The sequence below is a fragment of the Symphodus melops genome (assembly GCF_947650265.1).
Source record: "Symphodus melops genome assembly, chromosome: 1".
Lineage (NCBI taxonomy): Eukaryota > Metazoa > Chordata > Actinopteri > Labriformes > Labridae > Symphodus > Symphodus melops.
The window spans coordinates 31,806,555-31,819,875 of NC_136691.1; the positions used below are offsets into that span (position 1 = coordinate 31,806,555).

The 13,321-nt window shown below is 46.3% G+C and overlaps 3 protein-coding genes across 3 annotated transcripts in view; 2 read left to right on the top strand and 1 right to left on the bottom strand.

Annotated features, from left to right (window-relative positions):
- Window positions 1-13,321, top strand: part of rabl6b (RAB, member RAS oncogene family-like 6b) — a 144,229-nt gene that overhangs the window by 68,883 nt on the left and 62,025 nt on the right. The window lies entirely within an intron of this gene.
- The window catches only part of araf (A-Raf proto-oncogene, serine/threonine kinase), a 153,878-nt gene that overhangs the window by 32,361 nt on the left and 108,196 nt on the right, over window positions 1-13,321 (top strand). The gene's annotated exons all lie outside the window — the stretch shown is intronic.
- The window catches only part of pnpla7b (patatin-like phospholipase domain containing 7b), a 28,063-nt gene that overhangs the window by 2,687 nt on the left and 12,055 nt on the right, over window positions 1-13,321 (bottom strand). The window contains exons 15-35 of the mRNA XM_079363656.1: window positions 13,114-13,196; window positions 11,829-11,978; window positions 11,527-11,604; window positions 10,365-10,570; window positions 10,133-10,264; window positions 9,015-9,138; window positions 8,707-8,896; window positions 8,373-8,522; window positions 6,869-6,932; window positions 6,516-6,684; window positions 5,647-5,829; window positions 5,438-5,556; window positions 4,545-4,701; window positions 4,258-4,374; window positions 3,276-3,345; window positions 2,448-2,564; window positions 2,175-2,323; window positions 1,935-2,087; window positions 1,725-1,841; window positions 1,120-1,204; window positions 28-149 (exon numbers count right to left, since the gene is read on the bottom strand). Coding sequence (XP_079219782.1) covers window positions 28-149; window positions 1,120-1,204; window positions 1,725-1,841; window positions 1,935-2,087; window positions 2,175-2,323; window positions 2,448-2,564; window positions 3,276-3,345; window positions 4,258-4,374; window positions 4,545-4,701; window positions 5,438-5,556; window positions 5,647-5,829; window positions 6,516-6,684; window positions 6,869-6,932; window positions 8,373-8,522; window positions 8,707-8,896; window positions 9,015-9,138; window positions 10,133-10,264; window positions 10,365-10,570; window positions 11,527-11,604; window positions 11,829-11,978; window positions 13,114-13,196 — 2,735 coding nt within the window. The remainder of the gene's footprint in view (window positions 1-27; window positions 150-1,119; window positions 1,205-1,724; window positions 1,842-1,934; window positions 2,088-2,174; window positions 2,324-2,447; window positions 2,565-3,275; window positions 3,346-4,257; window positions 4,375-4,544; window positions 4,702-5,437; window positions 5,557-5,646; window positions 5,830-6,515; window positions 6,685-6,868; window positions 6,933-8,372; window positions 8,523-8,706; window positions 8,897-9,014; window positions 9,139-10,132; window positions 10,265-10,364; window positions 10,571-11,526; window positions 11,605-11,828; window positions 11,979-13,113; window positions 13,197-13,321) is intronic.

Below are 13,321 nucleotides of genomic sequence, written 5' to 3' on the forward strand. Positions count from 1 at the left end.
AATACATGAAAGCGCTTTAATTCATACTGTGTCTGCTGTCTCTTCTCCCTCAGTGTATTCACTGCCAGCGTTGAATGCCTCAAAGTCCGACAGGGCGCTTTCCACCGCCTCCTCATCGTAGTCGGTCTGGTACTCATCAGAAAGCTCCTCTTAAAGAAGACAAGCGCACACAACATGAACAGAGTATTATCATTATTTTAAACATTTGTATCAGATGTTTTATTTTTTCCAAAAGAACATTAGATGAGGTGGAAAATGTGACAGACTCAATATTTGACTTGTTTGAATGTCAGATTTAAGGACGGATAATAATCTAATAATCTTGTGTTTAAAATGGATGAATGTGGAGTAACTCAGTGGTTTCCAAAGTTAAGGTCAGGACAGCCAAGAGAGGGTCACGACTATGTCACCGGGAGCAACAACACTTCAATGTGTGAAATGCGAGCTAGAGGAAGAGCCGCCAACCTCACGAATGAGAGACGACCGACGACCACTGAAGCTGCTCCGACCAACGAGGGGACACGTCTGAGCTCGACCGGCCCTGATTCCACACTTCACACAATCTTCCTGAACTATGAGTTTGATTGTTTTTGCATTTTGAGGGCAACACTTAAGAGAGCAATTATGACCCCTAGTAAACTGTAGCTTCAGTGTTTAGCCAGCTCTGCATGGGTCTGTAAAGCTTTCTGCGTTCTAACCTCTCTCCATGTTTCATCTCCAACATTGATCCTAGTTTGAGCAGCTTTCTGCTGCTGGAGCTTATTAGAAACATGCAGAGGCTTTTTAGCTCGGGTACAATCACTTCTATCTGAAGCAGTTCCACTGCCCGCTTCCATCGCTGCAACACCTGTTGACCTGATAACTGCTCTCATATCTGGCAAACCCAGGGGCGTCCAAAACGGCCTTCAAAGCCCCGCCTACCTTCTCTGGTCCAATCAAATCCAGAGCATTCAGGAGCAGAATCTAAAAGTTAGAAGGAGGACATACTGACTGCATGTTTCCTTCATGTCTGATCAGAGAGAGGAAGCTGAGTTCATTCAGTCGGTGTCTTACAGAGTGGACCTTTAATATATAAATAATACATACTGTTAGGTAGGTTTCATCCTGTTAGTGACTTACCATTAATCGTGGCAGTTTTCACAGGTTCAATTCTGGACACTATCTCTGCCAGGTCAGTGAAGGAGGCGTTGGGACAGGTGACCACCTGAAAGACACAAAGTGCACCACACCAACACAGACTATAAATCTACTTCAAGTTCAACATATTCACTGAATCAATTATATCACAGAAAATGAGATCCTGACCGACAGATCTACCATGACGTTCGATATTAGCACATCATGTATCAGTATCAACCAATGTTACAACATATATACACCAATGTTATTCCTTTTATTTGTGTATCATTGTATTACACCATTAGATCTCTGTCACCAGCAGAGGGCGCTACATGGATTACAACAAGCATCATCAGTCTCAAGTGTCAAGCGGTGATGCTCGTACCAGCGCAGTTTTTTCCCCATTTTTTCTTATTAAATAAATTTTCCACACTTTTGAAAACATAATTTGAGGGATCAAAGCCATAAATGCAGATCGAACGTAGATCTAAGAAAGAAATTCTCTCCCTAATATTGATACCGGCCCAAAACTCCCATGTTGGAAGTGAAATACAACAAATGCGTGAAGTGCATCTCCTGGTCAGTGACGTGTGGTTTGCACTCACGTGGCCAGTTTTGGTCTTGTGGAACTCCTCCTGATGCCTGTCCTTCAGCATGCTGTCCACCACGGTGCTGCGCTGCCACACATCGAACAACGTCTTTCCGTGCTGGTATCCCACCTCCTGCAGCCGCAGTGAAGAAAGGTTAGAGCTCCAGTCGAGCCGGGGAGCAGAGGAGGTCATGAGCATGGAGGAACAAAGGGGGGAAAAACTCACAGCTATCTCGTCGAACTTGCCAAAGTCCAGAGTGCCGTAGTGGTCGATGGGAGGTCGAATGTACTCGCAGTAATCACATTCTTTGACCACTTCGAGCTGCCGCACACAGCAGACGTAAGCCAGCCGGGTCTGGATCTCAGCCATGTTCAGGACCTGGAAGGTACAGTGAGTTTATCTGGGGTCAGCTGAGGTCAGAGTAAAGGTGGCTGCTCTCCTGAGGACATCGGACGTGAAGGTTACCTTGACTTTCTCTGCCAGAGGATTGAAGCGTTTCCACAGCAACCACCATCCGTTCAGATAGTCCCCGTAGTTTGTCAGATCGGTTTCATCCCGGCTTCCAACATCAACTGCGATCACGACCTTTGCCCCCATGGAGCGAGCCACGTCCGCTGGGAATTATAATGAGACAAACTCTTTCACTGACGGCCGTCTTATGCAAACTCCTCATCATCACCTCCGTAACCTGCTCTCAAGTCTGTGGTAGAAAACGAGCAGACGGTCGGTGAGTCTCACCAGGCAGGTTGTTGATGTATCCTCCGTCCATGAGCAAGTGTCCATCTTTGGGGTCGCAGAGAGGCGGCAGGTAACCAGACAGAGACATGCTGGCCCGAACGTATCTCCACAAAGAGCCTGAGTGGAAGGTGAACATGTTCACAGAGATGATTAAAATCACTTTCAGCCATTTGTTCAATTTAAAGGTTACTCTGAAAAACATCTAATTTGACATGTTTACACTTTATTTTACACAGCCTGTTTTATCCATCCATCCACTTTCTGCCGCTTATCCGACCCAGCCTGTTTTATTTACAAGGAAATCATTTTTTCCCCCTCAGTCAGAAAACATCTTCACAGTCACATACGAAGCTTTATGACCTCTTTTTGACTCCGTATCATCATCACTACTCTCGTCTGCTCCCATCATTTATACCACTTTAACGGTCCGAGGCCTGAACAGAAGGGATCTGGAGCCAGAGGCAGGCTGCTCCCTGGACTGTTCACCAGCCAATCACAGGGCTGACATGCAGAGACAGACAAGCAGCCACACTCACAGTTAACCTAACCAGCATGTCTGTGGACTGTGGGAGGGAGCTGGAGAACCCGGAGAGAACCCGCACATACATGGGGAGAACATACAGAGGTCAGGTGTCTCCTTCTCCCCTCCACGACAACAGAAAGTCTCTCTGTCCTGTCAGACAGCGGAGCGCTCGTGTGACGGCTGACCTTTAACTCCTGTTTGTTACGACACAGACGGTCAGATGTCTCACTCGTTTCATTAAAAAGGACACAAATCTCTTTGAGTGTAAAGCAGAGATCTCAAACAGAGGTTAACGCCGCACAGACCGTCAGTGTGAACCCTCATGGAGGACGCCGTGATGTCTGTGGTGATGTTGAAGTACGGCAGCCAAAGATCCTGGGGAAGGAAAAAGACAAAGACACAACCTCGTCAAGTGTTCAATCAGGGAAATGGGCTGAAGAGCCACAAATACACAAGCTAGGAGCAAAGTAAACTAATGCTTTTTCTCTACACAACAGTGAGCGTTACAAATGAAACGCTGACGACAGAAGCAGAGGGGGATACCGAGGTGGTGCATGAAGACTGACAAGCTCCAGAAAGGATGAGCCGTACTAAAGCCTCTCTTCTTCTTCAGCTCCAGGACATTTAGGTTCATGTATGGAAGGAGCAGACTGTGTGTGCTGCGGACGCTACACGCTGCTCCTGATCAGAGACTGTAAATATTAATGGACCAACTCTGAGTGACGTCAGCCGCCTCTTCCTGCAGGAGGCGCCGCAGTCTCGTCATCAGCAGCCGCCATGTTGGAAACTGTCAGTCAGCCTGACGACAGGCTGAGAGCTGGAGGCGGGTTTTAAGCCTCTAGACATCACACCCACCTGACAGTCATGTCAGCTACATGCGTGACTATGCAAAACACCTATCGCTCATTAAATATTTAAAAGAATGTAATTTCAGGAAATCTAGCATGATTTTAAAAAGCTGCATTCCCTCAGTGCTCTGACTTCACGTAGCCCCTCCCCTCTGTGCTCCCTCACAAGCCCCGCCCCTCACTTTGAGCGTGGGCTAGGGAGACGTGATTGGTTCATCTGATTGGTACCTCGTGGCCGACACTGGGCGACGTTTTTACAGGTTTAAAGCTGCTACAGATGACGGATATGTCTTTGTTCCTTTTTCAGAGTAAACAAGGTTTTTATTTCTGTCAGGACCGAGATACAACCAGAAGTGAATCTGGAGAGAGTTACCAACCACCCCCCCCCTTTAATGTTTAAGTCGTACTCTTAGGAGAGCCTGCTTTTAAAAAAATGCACCTCTATCTGTTTGTCCTTGAAGACGGAGCTGATGCCGGAGTTAAAGGAAGCTCCAGAAAACATGGAGGTGATCGGGTAGGTCAGATCCAAGATCTTCTTAAAGTACGACGTCATATCCTGAGAAAGGAAGAGAGAAACAAACTCGGTATGACAGGAAGAAGAGGTCACAGCTGGTGTAAAAAGAGAAAACACAGTTCAACATAAAACAGTATGTGTCATAAGATACACCGTTAAACTTCTGTTCACCACGGCTTCTATTCGCTCGGGACCATGACACAGATACTCACCATGGACCACTCTCGAGCCCGGACCCTCATGCGGCTGCTGCTCTTCTCCTCGGCGTACAACGCTCCGATCAAGGATCCGATAGACGTGCCGCCCACCATGTCGACGGGGATCCCCGCCTCGTTCAGCGCCCGCAGGACGCCGATCTGAGAGCAGCCCCTGAAAAGAGACGGACCACCTTCAGCTCGTCTGACTGCTCCTCTACCTCTCGTCTCCTGAATACCCGGCCACACCTCCACATTCACTCACTGATAGACGTTAATGATCCCAATCACACACGTGGACACACCGCAGGTCAAGACATTTGGGGTGAAGTGTTTGGCTCAGACGGGTTTGGACACTTTAGTCTTTAAGGATCACCTTGGAAAACGTGATGACTGATAAAACAGGTCATTGGTAGCAGCAGTGAATACCCCGCTGTGGCTCACAGCTCATACAGGATAGACTGATAATGAGTCACAGGTCTATCAGGAGTGTCCAGTCGAAGCTGACAGGAATACAGTCCCTACCTTCTCTGAGCTCCAGGAGAAGCCACAAAGCAGAGATTAACACTGAGGATGACCTGGAACTAAAAGTAGTCAAGTATAGTAAAGTAAAATTTATTTATATAGCACTTTTCGCAGGCAGGGGCCACAAAGTGCTTCACAAACAGGGTTTAAAAACATCACAAGCAATATACAGACAGTACAAAAATCATAGCAGCCCTAAAAGAGACTAGTCTTCAGTTTGAGCTGATGTGACATTTCTTCTTTCATCTCTTGTGCTATAAAGAATTACACACCAGTAAAAAAATAAAGCTGCTCGGCGGAGGGAACAGTTTAGCATGACTGAGATCTTATTGATGCTTATTCTAACAATCCAGTACTCAGTGTGAGTTTAGAATAAACTGCAGCACCTGGCTCCGCCTCCTCCCAGCACCAGGGCGATGCTGTTTCCTGTCAGGATCCTGGCCAGACGGGAGAAGTCGGAGTGACGATCGGGACCCTTTTCAAACACACGCTGGTACAGCTCTCTCTGAAAACACACACACAGAAATCAAGCATTGGTTCACCAGGCCGGAGACTTTACACAGAAAGGACTTGGTGGGCGGACATTGTTGAGTACCAGCTTTGGGAGACTCCTCTTGGAGAAGACTCGGCGTGGGCAGGACAGGTGATGGTGTCTGGAGATCCAGCTCCGCATGTTCAGCCACTCGGCGGTCCCTTTGGGAGGCGGGCCGTCCTCCTTGTGCAGCAGGACCAGCTGCTTCTGAGCACGGACTGCGCTCCCCTCCAACATGCGCTCCAACTAAAGGTGGACAAAGAGAAGGGGAAGCTTCACTCAGCTCATTGAGCCGACGTGACACGAGACAGACTCCATGGTTTAAAAAAGATCAGGTTGTAACTTAAAGGCAGGATTTTAGAAAGATATCAAAAGTGAAATCTCTTCACAGTAACACTCCTTCCAACACGACGCCCTCTTGTAAATATGCACGAGCGCCACTAGATCTCAACCGCTCTGTAACTGAACAGAGTCGATCACATCGCTTTCAAACTGAATGAAAAAAACAAAAAACAGACATGGCGTCACGTGTCAGCCTCCTCAGTGGTCACCATCACTGAAAGCTTCATGAAAGCTTCTGTCTGTCTGTCTGTGTTTAGCAGGGCGAGCGGGGACAAGTCACTGTGGCAGTCGTCATGTGAGGCGAGCTGTCTCTACCATCGACCTGTAGACGTGGAAAACCTCCAGCAGCTGTGAAGCGCACAGGGAGCCAGGGACGCATTTGATTGGTCCTTCCCATTCGGAGGCCACGGCAGAGATCGGCTGGAGCTGTTTTTACAGAATGACAGCAGCTCGAGATGACGGACCTGATATCCTCTATCGGACATTAATCATCCCGGTGTTGTGGCGCTAACAGCTCCTGATCACAGAGAACAACTTCATCCATCGACACTCGCTCGATAACGAAGGCAGCACATCCTGTTTACACTGACCTCGCCCACTGTCGGCTCCTGCTCACCCAGTCCCACGATGATGATGCAGTCAGCCTGGCGGAGGCAGCGCTGCGTCCAGGGCGTGAGGCTGGGGTCAGACTGGTACAGGACGATCCGATGGATGTCCTCCTGCTGGCCGAGCCAACTGGACAGACGGTACTCGTGGACACTTTCAAAGATTATAAAGCAGTAAAGAGCAGGTTGGAAATGTGTCACCTGGTTACGGCCTGTTCATGTCACATCTTGTGATCAAGTCAGCAGTTCAGCAGAGACTTTAATGACTGCTGTTTTTCTGCTGAGGAGTTTAAACTACCTGAATGTGATTTCTGAGAATCGTAACACGTCATTTCTACCTGTCAAGAGCTGCAGAGCCGAGTCGCTGTTTGATGGAGTCACTGGTGAGGAGGAGCGTGGGGCCTTCAGAGAGCAGAATAAGAGGACAATAAATACAGTGTAGTGATGCAGATACACCGTGCTACATGTTATCATCTTTCCCCTCAAATCTTCTCTGATGACTGAAGTCTCCTAAACCCACTGCGGCTCTCTCTCTCATCCCACGCTTCACTTCCTGTGTGCCACACGTCCACATTCACACAGCTGACTTTACAAATTTTTTAAATCATCATTTGTTTACTTTCTAACAATACTTAATTATTATTTGACTGAAATTGTTCAATTATAACCCGATCATCAAGAAGACAGAGATCTTTTGTCACTCGGGTGAGAACATACGTCCTCTGACAGATTTAACATGTATGCTCACAAGTCGGCCATCTTTGTCTCTAAAGCCTGGAGGACACGTCTTTGGTTTTTCTTATTGATGAAGGTGTCTTAAATGCCCTCTTTTTGTCTGGGCATACGTTTTAAGCATGAAACTTTAATAAATATAAACAATTCAATGATTTGTTTTATGTCAAAGAGTTTACGTTTTACAGCAAACAAAAAGGTTTAAAAAAGCAGCGCAGCACTTCTCATCTCATTATCAAACTTGTTCCATAAACTTGCTGTATTTCCTGCCAGTTTATGTGACTGCTAGTTTTAAATGTTATTTATTTATTTCAGAGCTAGAACAGTGGACAGAGTCATAAATCAGGGAGAGAGAGAGAGAGAGCGAGAGAGAGAGAGAGAGAGAGAGAAGGAGGAGACAGAGAAGGAGAGAGGGAGGGAGGGAGAGAGGGAGAGAGAGAGAGAGAGAGTGAGAGAGAGAGAGAGAGAGAGAAGGAGGAGACAGAGAAGGAGAGAGGGAGGGAGGGAGAGAGGGAGAGAGAGAGAGAGAGAGTGAGAGAGAGAGAGAGTGAGAGAGAGAGAGAGACCAGACTCTTCCTTCTTTAATCTACTTCTCTTGCTTTATGTTCCATGTACAGATTTATTTCTGATCAGGGTTTGAGTGTTAGCTGTTCCAAATCCCTCTTTATAGTTTATTATATTGTGTGCCGGCTGCCATCAGGTGAACTGCTCAAACATGTGTGGTATAATTTAGGCATCAACACTTTGAGCAGCAGGTTGATTCTGACAGCAGGATGAAACAAACAAACATTTTGTGATGAATCCCTGCAGGCTTATGTGCAGCTGGTCAGATCAGTGAGTCTGAAAACAACAGGGTGGATCTTAACATGTTTCTGAGGAGCTGGGTTATCTCTGCTGATTCCTCGACAGCCTGAAGTCGCTGTGCATTTTGTCATTGTAGAAAAGTGGCACGGCGGGATCTCCACATACACACGCAGCCAGACATGAAGAAAGACAGAGAAACAGTCTCTGCTCTGGAGCAGCATGGAAATCATGATACTTCATGTTACCTGTGAAAGAAGAGTCGCAGTGTGTGTGTGTGTATGTGTGTGTGTGTGTCTGTGTTTGTACCAATTCCACTGAGCGCGTGCTGCAGCTCCAGGTTGAAGGCGGTGAGGGGAACCTCCTCAGACACTGGCAGGATGGCCACAGTGGACAGGTTGGAGGCTGGATTCCCAGCATCCCACTTACTGGTGGGGGTTTGGAGACCCAGACTCCGGGCTGCAGGCAGAGGAGGGTTTTTAATCTCATTAGATATGAAAGATGAAGAACAGTTACATGTTTACAATCCTGTAAGTGTCCTCCTGATTAACATCTCATTTGAGAAGTGCATCCCTGAAGGCCCAGTCCTGATCAGCCGGCTGGGAACGGTGCTGATATTCATTGATAAAGATGTTCTGCTTACCAGCAAGAGGTCCGTTGACCTGCTGCATGTTTCCCAGGATCTTCTGTCCCAGCAGGTGAATGAGCCGGGTGACCACCTGAGGGTACCGTCTCTTGATGGAGTTCAGAGCTCCTTCAGGCAGCTTGGCCAGCTCCGAGTCTCTGACAGCGTGGACTGTGGTGGCTCGGTTCATGTGGGTCAGGGCCTCGACCTGGAACATCCAAACACAGCAGGTGTCGTGCTGCAGTATGTAGCAACTGAAGTATGGCTGTTTCAAATTCTGTTACTTGTTCATTTTATTCAAATTAAAGAGTTTCTGGTTTACTTACAACACCAATAAGATCCCCTCGGCCATACTCTCCAGCCAGCTCCTTCTTCCCATCATCCTTTGCAATAACAGAACGCAGACGGCCACTGAGGACAATGAAGGTGCTGTCCGACTTGTCTCTCTGTCTACAAACATTCAGAACAGGACAAAATCCAACATGGCGTTAATAATAAACCAAAGATTAAAAGTTTTTCTATTTTAAAAAAAGACACGTTTTTCTTGTTGGTTCCACAACAGCAGCTGCTCTCAAGTGGAAGGTCGAGGGTTCGACCCCCAGCTGATGAACATGTTCGATGTGTCCTTAGACAAGACACTCAACCCCGCACTGCTCTGAGCAGTCAGAAGAGTAGAAAAGAACTAAAGAAGCTCAAGTCCATTTCACATGAACTCTGGGCCTCATGTTTGTTGTTGAATTTTGATCCAGTAGATGTCACTCTTGAGCTCCAGCATGACACCAAAACAAACTGCTGTTTGGAGACACCTCCAGCCCCTCTGCACTCACGTCCACACCAAGGAGTTATCAGTTAGATCGCACTATAATTAAACAACATTTAGTGCAAGCTGTGTTAGCAGGCTAATGCTAGCACATTTCAGTTAACTCAGAGCTTTACATTAAACATACATGGACACAGAATGACAGAGATATAAAGAGACTTAATCCAAGTCCCGTCCATGTAAACAAGATGTAAAGACAGCTCTGACAACAACACAGCTGACTGACTCACACGTCTCACTCAGAGACAGTCAGGACACTCAGAGAGACATCTACAGATATGTGATTACTGCTTTAAAGGCAGTGTGCCAGATTTTACACGAGGGATCCATGTAAGTGTGACGAATGTCGAGTCTGTTGCTATGCTACTGGATATGTTGATTACTTTCATACAATCTAAATGGGATGGGAGTTTGTACCACATATATAAACCGATATGATGGTAACATGACTTATTCTTTTAAACTGTGATCTCACAAGGACACGTTAGATAGATGTGAGTGATTGATAAAAGCCACAACTGTTCTTTGTGTTCAAGCTCAGTTCAGTTCTTACACGTCGTTAAAGCAGGAGGCTCAGAACTGATGAGTTAGTTTAGCCGTTTCATCACAAAGTCCATCAGATACCTGTAGACCGCCCGTCCTGCCTCCACAGCCATCCAGTCCAGGGCAAAGTCAATCTGCCTGACGAATGGTGAAACCCTCTTCACCACAGTGTGAGCTACGTTCAACACCACCCTGGGCTCCTCACGCATTATCCTTCAAAATAAAAAACAAAAGGACAGGTGTGTGTGCTCGTCATACGCAGGGAGGAACCCACATGGAAGGAAATGAGCGGCTGGTTTGTGTGTGATCTTACTCGTAGAAGTGGGCCTTAGAGATGGAGAGGAAGGTGCAGTCTCTTTGAGCACGGACACTGAAAATCAGGGGCTCTCCTGTCAGGACAGCCAGGTGACCCACCATCTCCCCCGGGTGGGTGACAAACAGCAGGGTGTCCTCCTCACGGTCTATCATACGCTGGTAGACGTGGAGTAACCCCGAGATGACGAAGGCAATGCTCACATCCTGCGAAATGTTCATACGCACATAAACATACGCACAATATTGCAAACATACAGAAGAAGCCCATAAGTACAACATGTGAAACATTGAAGGAACCGTGTTTCCATATTTCAACAGAAACTTTTCAGTTTGTTGTTTGTTCACCACAAAGCTTCAGCCGACACCTTTTTAACATATAAACCAGGAAGTAACTCTGACACCTGGTGTTTAAAACGAATACTGCAGTCCAAATTCAGAACATTAGAGATCTGTCCCCCTCCTCTCGAGAGTCGATGCTCACACAGGTTGTCATGTGGTGGACACTGTAGCTTCAGTGTTTAGCCAGCTCTGCATGGGTCTGTAAAGCTTTCTGCGTTCTAACCTCTCTCCATGTTTCATCTCCAACATTGATCCTAGTTTGAGCAGCTTTCTGCTGCTGGAGCTTATTAGAAACATGCAGAGGCTTTTTAGCTCGGGTACAATCACTTCTATCTGAAGCAGTTCCACTGCCCGCTTCCATCGCTGCAACACCTGTTGACCTGATAACTGCTCTCATATCTGGCAAACAGAGGGGCGTCCAAAACGGCCGTGTGGGGGCGTCTAATAACCGCCTTCTCTGGTCCAATCAAATCCAGAGCATTCAGGAGCAGAATCTAAAGTTAGAAGGAGGACATACTGGCTGCATGTTTCCTTCATGTCTGATCAGAGAGAAAGATCACTTTATCAGTTAAGTCAGATGACATCTAACAGATTGCTCCTTTAAATATATAATTTTCTAGATGTCTCTTCCTTGATCTTGCTTCCCTATGAAACATGGCAACATAAACAAATAAACAGTGCAAATAATGAAAAAATAAACAATAAAAGGATTACAAACATGTACGGTAATTTATTGGAATTATAAAATGGAGTGACAGCTCGTATAAGAACAAACCTACACAAGCATGTGGTGCCTTCAGGTGTTAGAGTAACAGACTGACCTGGTCTCCCTGGTTGGCTACAGCAGAGCCGGCCTTGACTTGTCGCAGAGTCACCCTGCCCTCCAGCAGACTGGGGTTCTGTTGACGTGATTTAAATCACATTTAAATGGACAAACTCTGTCTGAAGAATCTGGTCATAGCTACTTTACTAAACGCAGATTCATGATGACAAACTATTTCTAAATAATGATATCTTTTTAGGATCTGTTAGGTTTAGATTTCAACGTTTGGGCTCTTAACAGTATGAATACCCTGAAAGATTTTAAATTGTACAAAAAGTAAAGATGTAGTTCATGTGCTACCTGCAGGGGGATGACTTGAAGCAGATCTTTTTTGGCTGCTTGGAAAATTGCGTTGACTTTGTTATGGTTGGCGTTTCCTCCTCCAGCTTCACTGTAGTGATAAACAGCAGACGGAGTGTGCAGCATTGTGACGCTCTTCTTTAATATCGACTGAGGAAACAAAAACAACAGCGATGTCTTTATGAACAACCTTAAACCACACGCTACACGCCATGTTCTGAGCAGCAGTCGCCTCTGTATGCTGAAAATGATCAACTGTATCTGCATGTAGTGTGCAGCAGGGCCGGGTCCAGAGGGGTGCCATGCCACCCCCCTCGAAATCTGACAAGCAACGCCAAAAAATCCTAAACAGTGATTGGATATTTGCCCTGTTAGAGGCGGGACTTATGCTTAAACCAACTATTAGGTCCATTTTTGGCAAAGGCACCTGAAAGGCTCCACCACCAGGGGGCTCTCCATCTAAACAATAACAAAAGGTGAGGCTGGATGTCACCACCTCATTATTAAATGAGACTAATAGTCATTATTTTGTGCCATAAAAGAAGATGTGATTGGCCGTCCCAGCATAATTCAGAGCCCCATATATAGTCTGGACACGGCCCTGGTCTGCAGAGGCCTGAGAAGCAAGTCTGGTCTACATGTTTTCCCCTCTGTGTTGATGAATCACAAACAGGAGAAAATGTTTTATTCCACCAGCAGTATCTTCAAATATGATCTTTCTCTTGGATCTTTATCTGTAATTTATGTTTCTTTAATCTAAGAAAAACAGTGAGGATGTTCTGTCACTTTAATTTATGTGCCATCTCCCTCGGACTGTGGCGCTCCCAGAACCACCGCTGTCCTCATTCATGCACGGCGTGCTCTGACCTCCACCTCCAGCAGTGAGGAAGTGTGGACAACAGGAGTGCAAGGAATACAAAGGAGAAATCCTTCCTACATCTTATCCCATCAGCTCTTTTTTAAAATGTCTCGAGATAACACTTGTAGTGACTTAAGTCATCTTCCATGTGAGTTTATAGAAGCAGGAGAGAAATAAAACTGAAGTCTCGATCCGTGTGTTGATCTTCTTAACAGCTCCCTGCTCAGATTCCTAAAAGTTTGCCAACACACTTTTTTTACTTTTCTTTATATGGAGTCAGGATTATTTTCTGAACTGTCAAATTTATAAGACTAAACTGGGCAGAGAGATCAGTCAAAAAGCATCTTTGAGAAACTGGACCCAGATGTTTAAACTCTGGACTCAGACAGGCAGCATGTGGGACACAGAACAACGTTTTCCACTGACCTTCACAGGACTGTTTGACACCGTCTCCTCATTGGCTACCCGAGCCCTTTCATACGCTCTGTTGAGGTCGTCTGACACATTACCTGCACCACACAAAGTCATCATAACGTTCATTAGTAAAAAGTACACACTGACACAGAGGACCAAACATCTGGAGAAGGTGCCGTGTCTTTGTGGCTGCAGAGTCACGTAGACCGGCTCCAGCTGG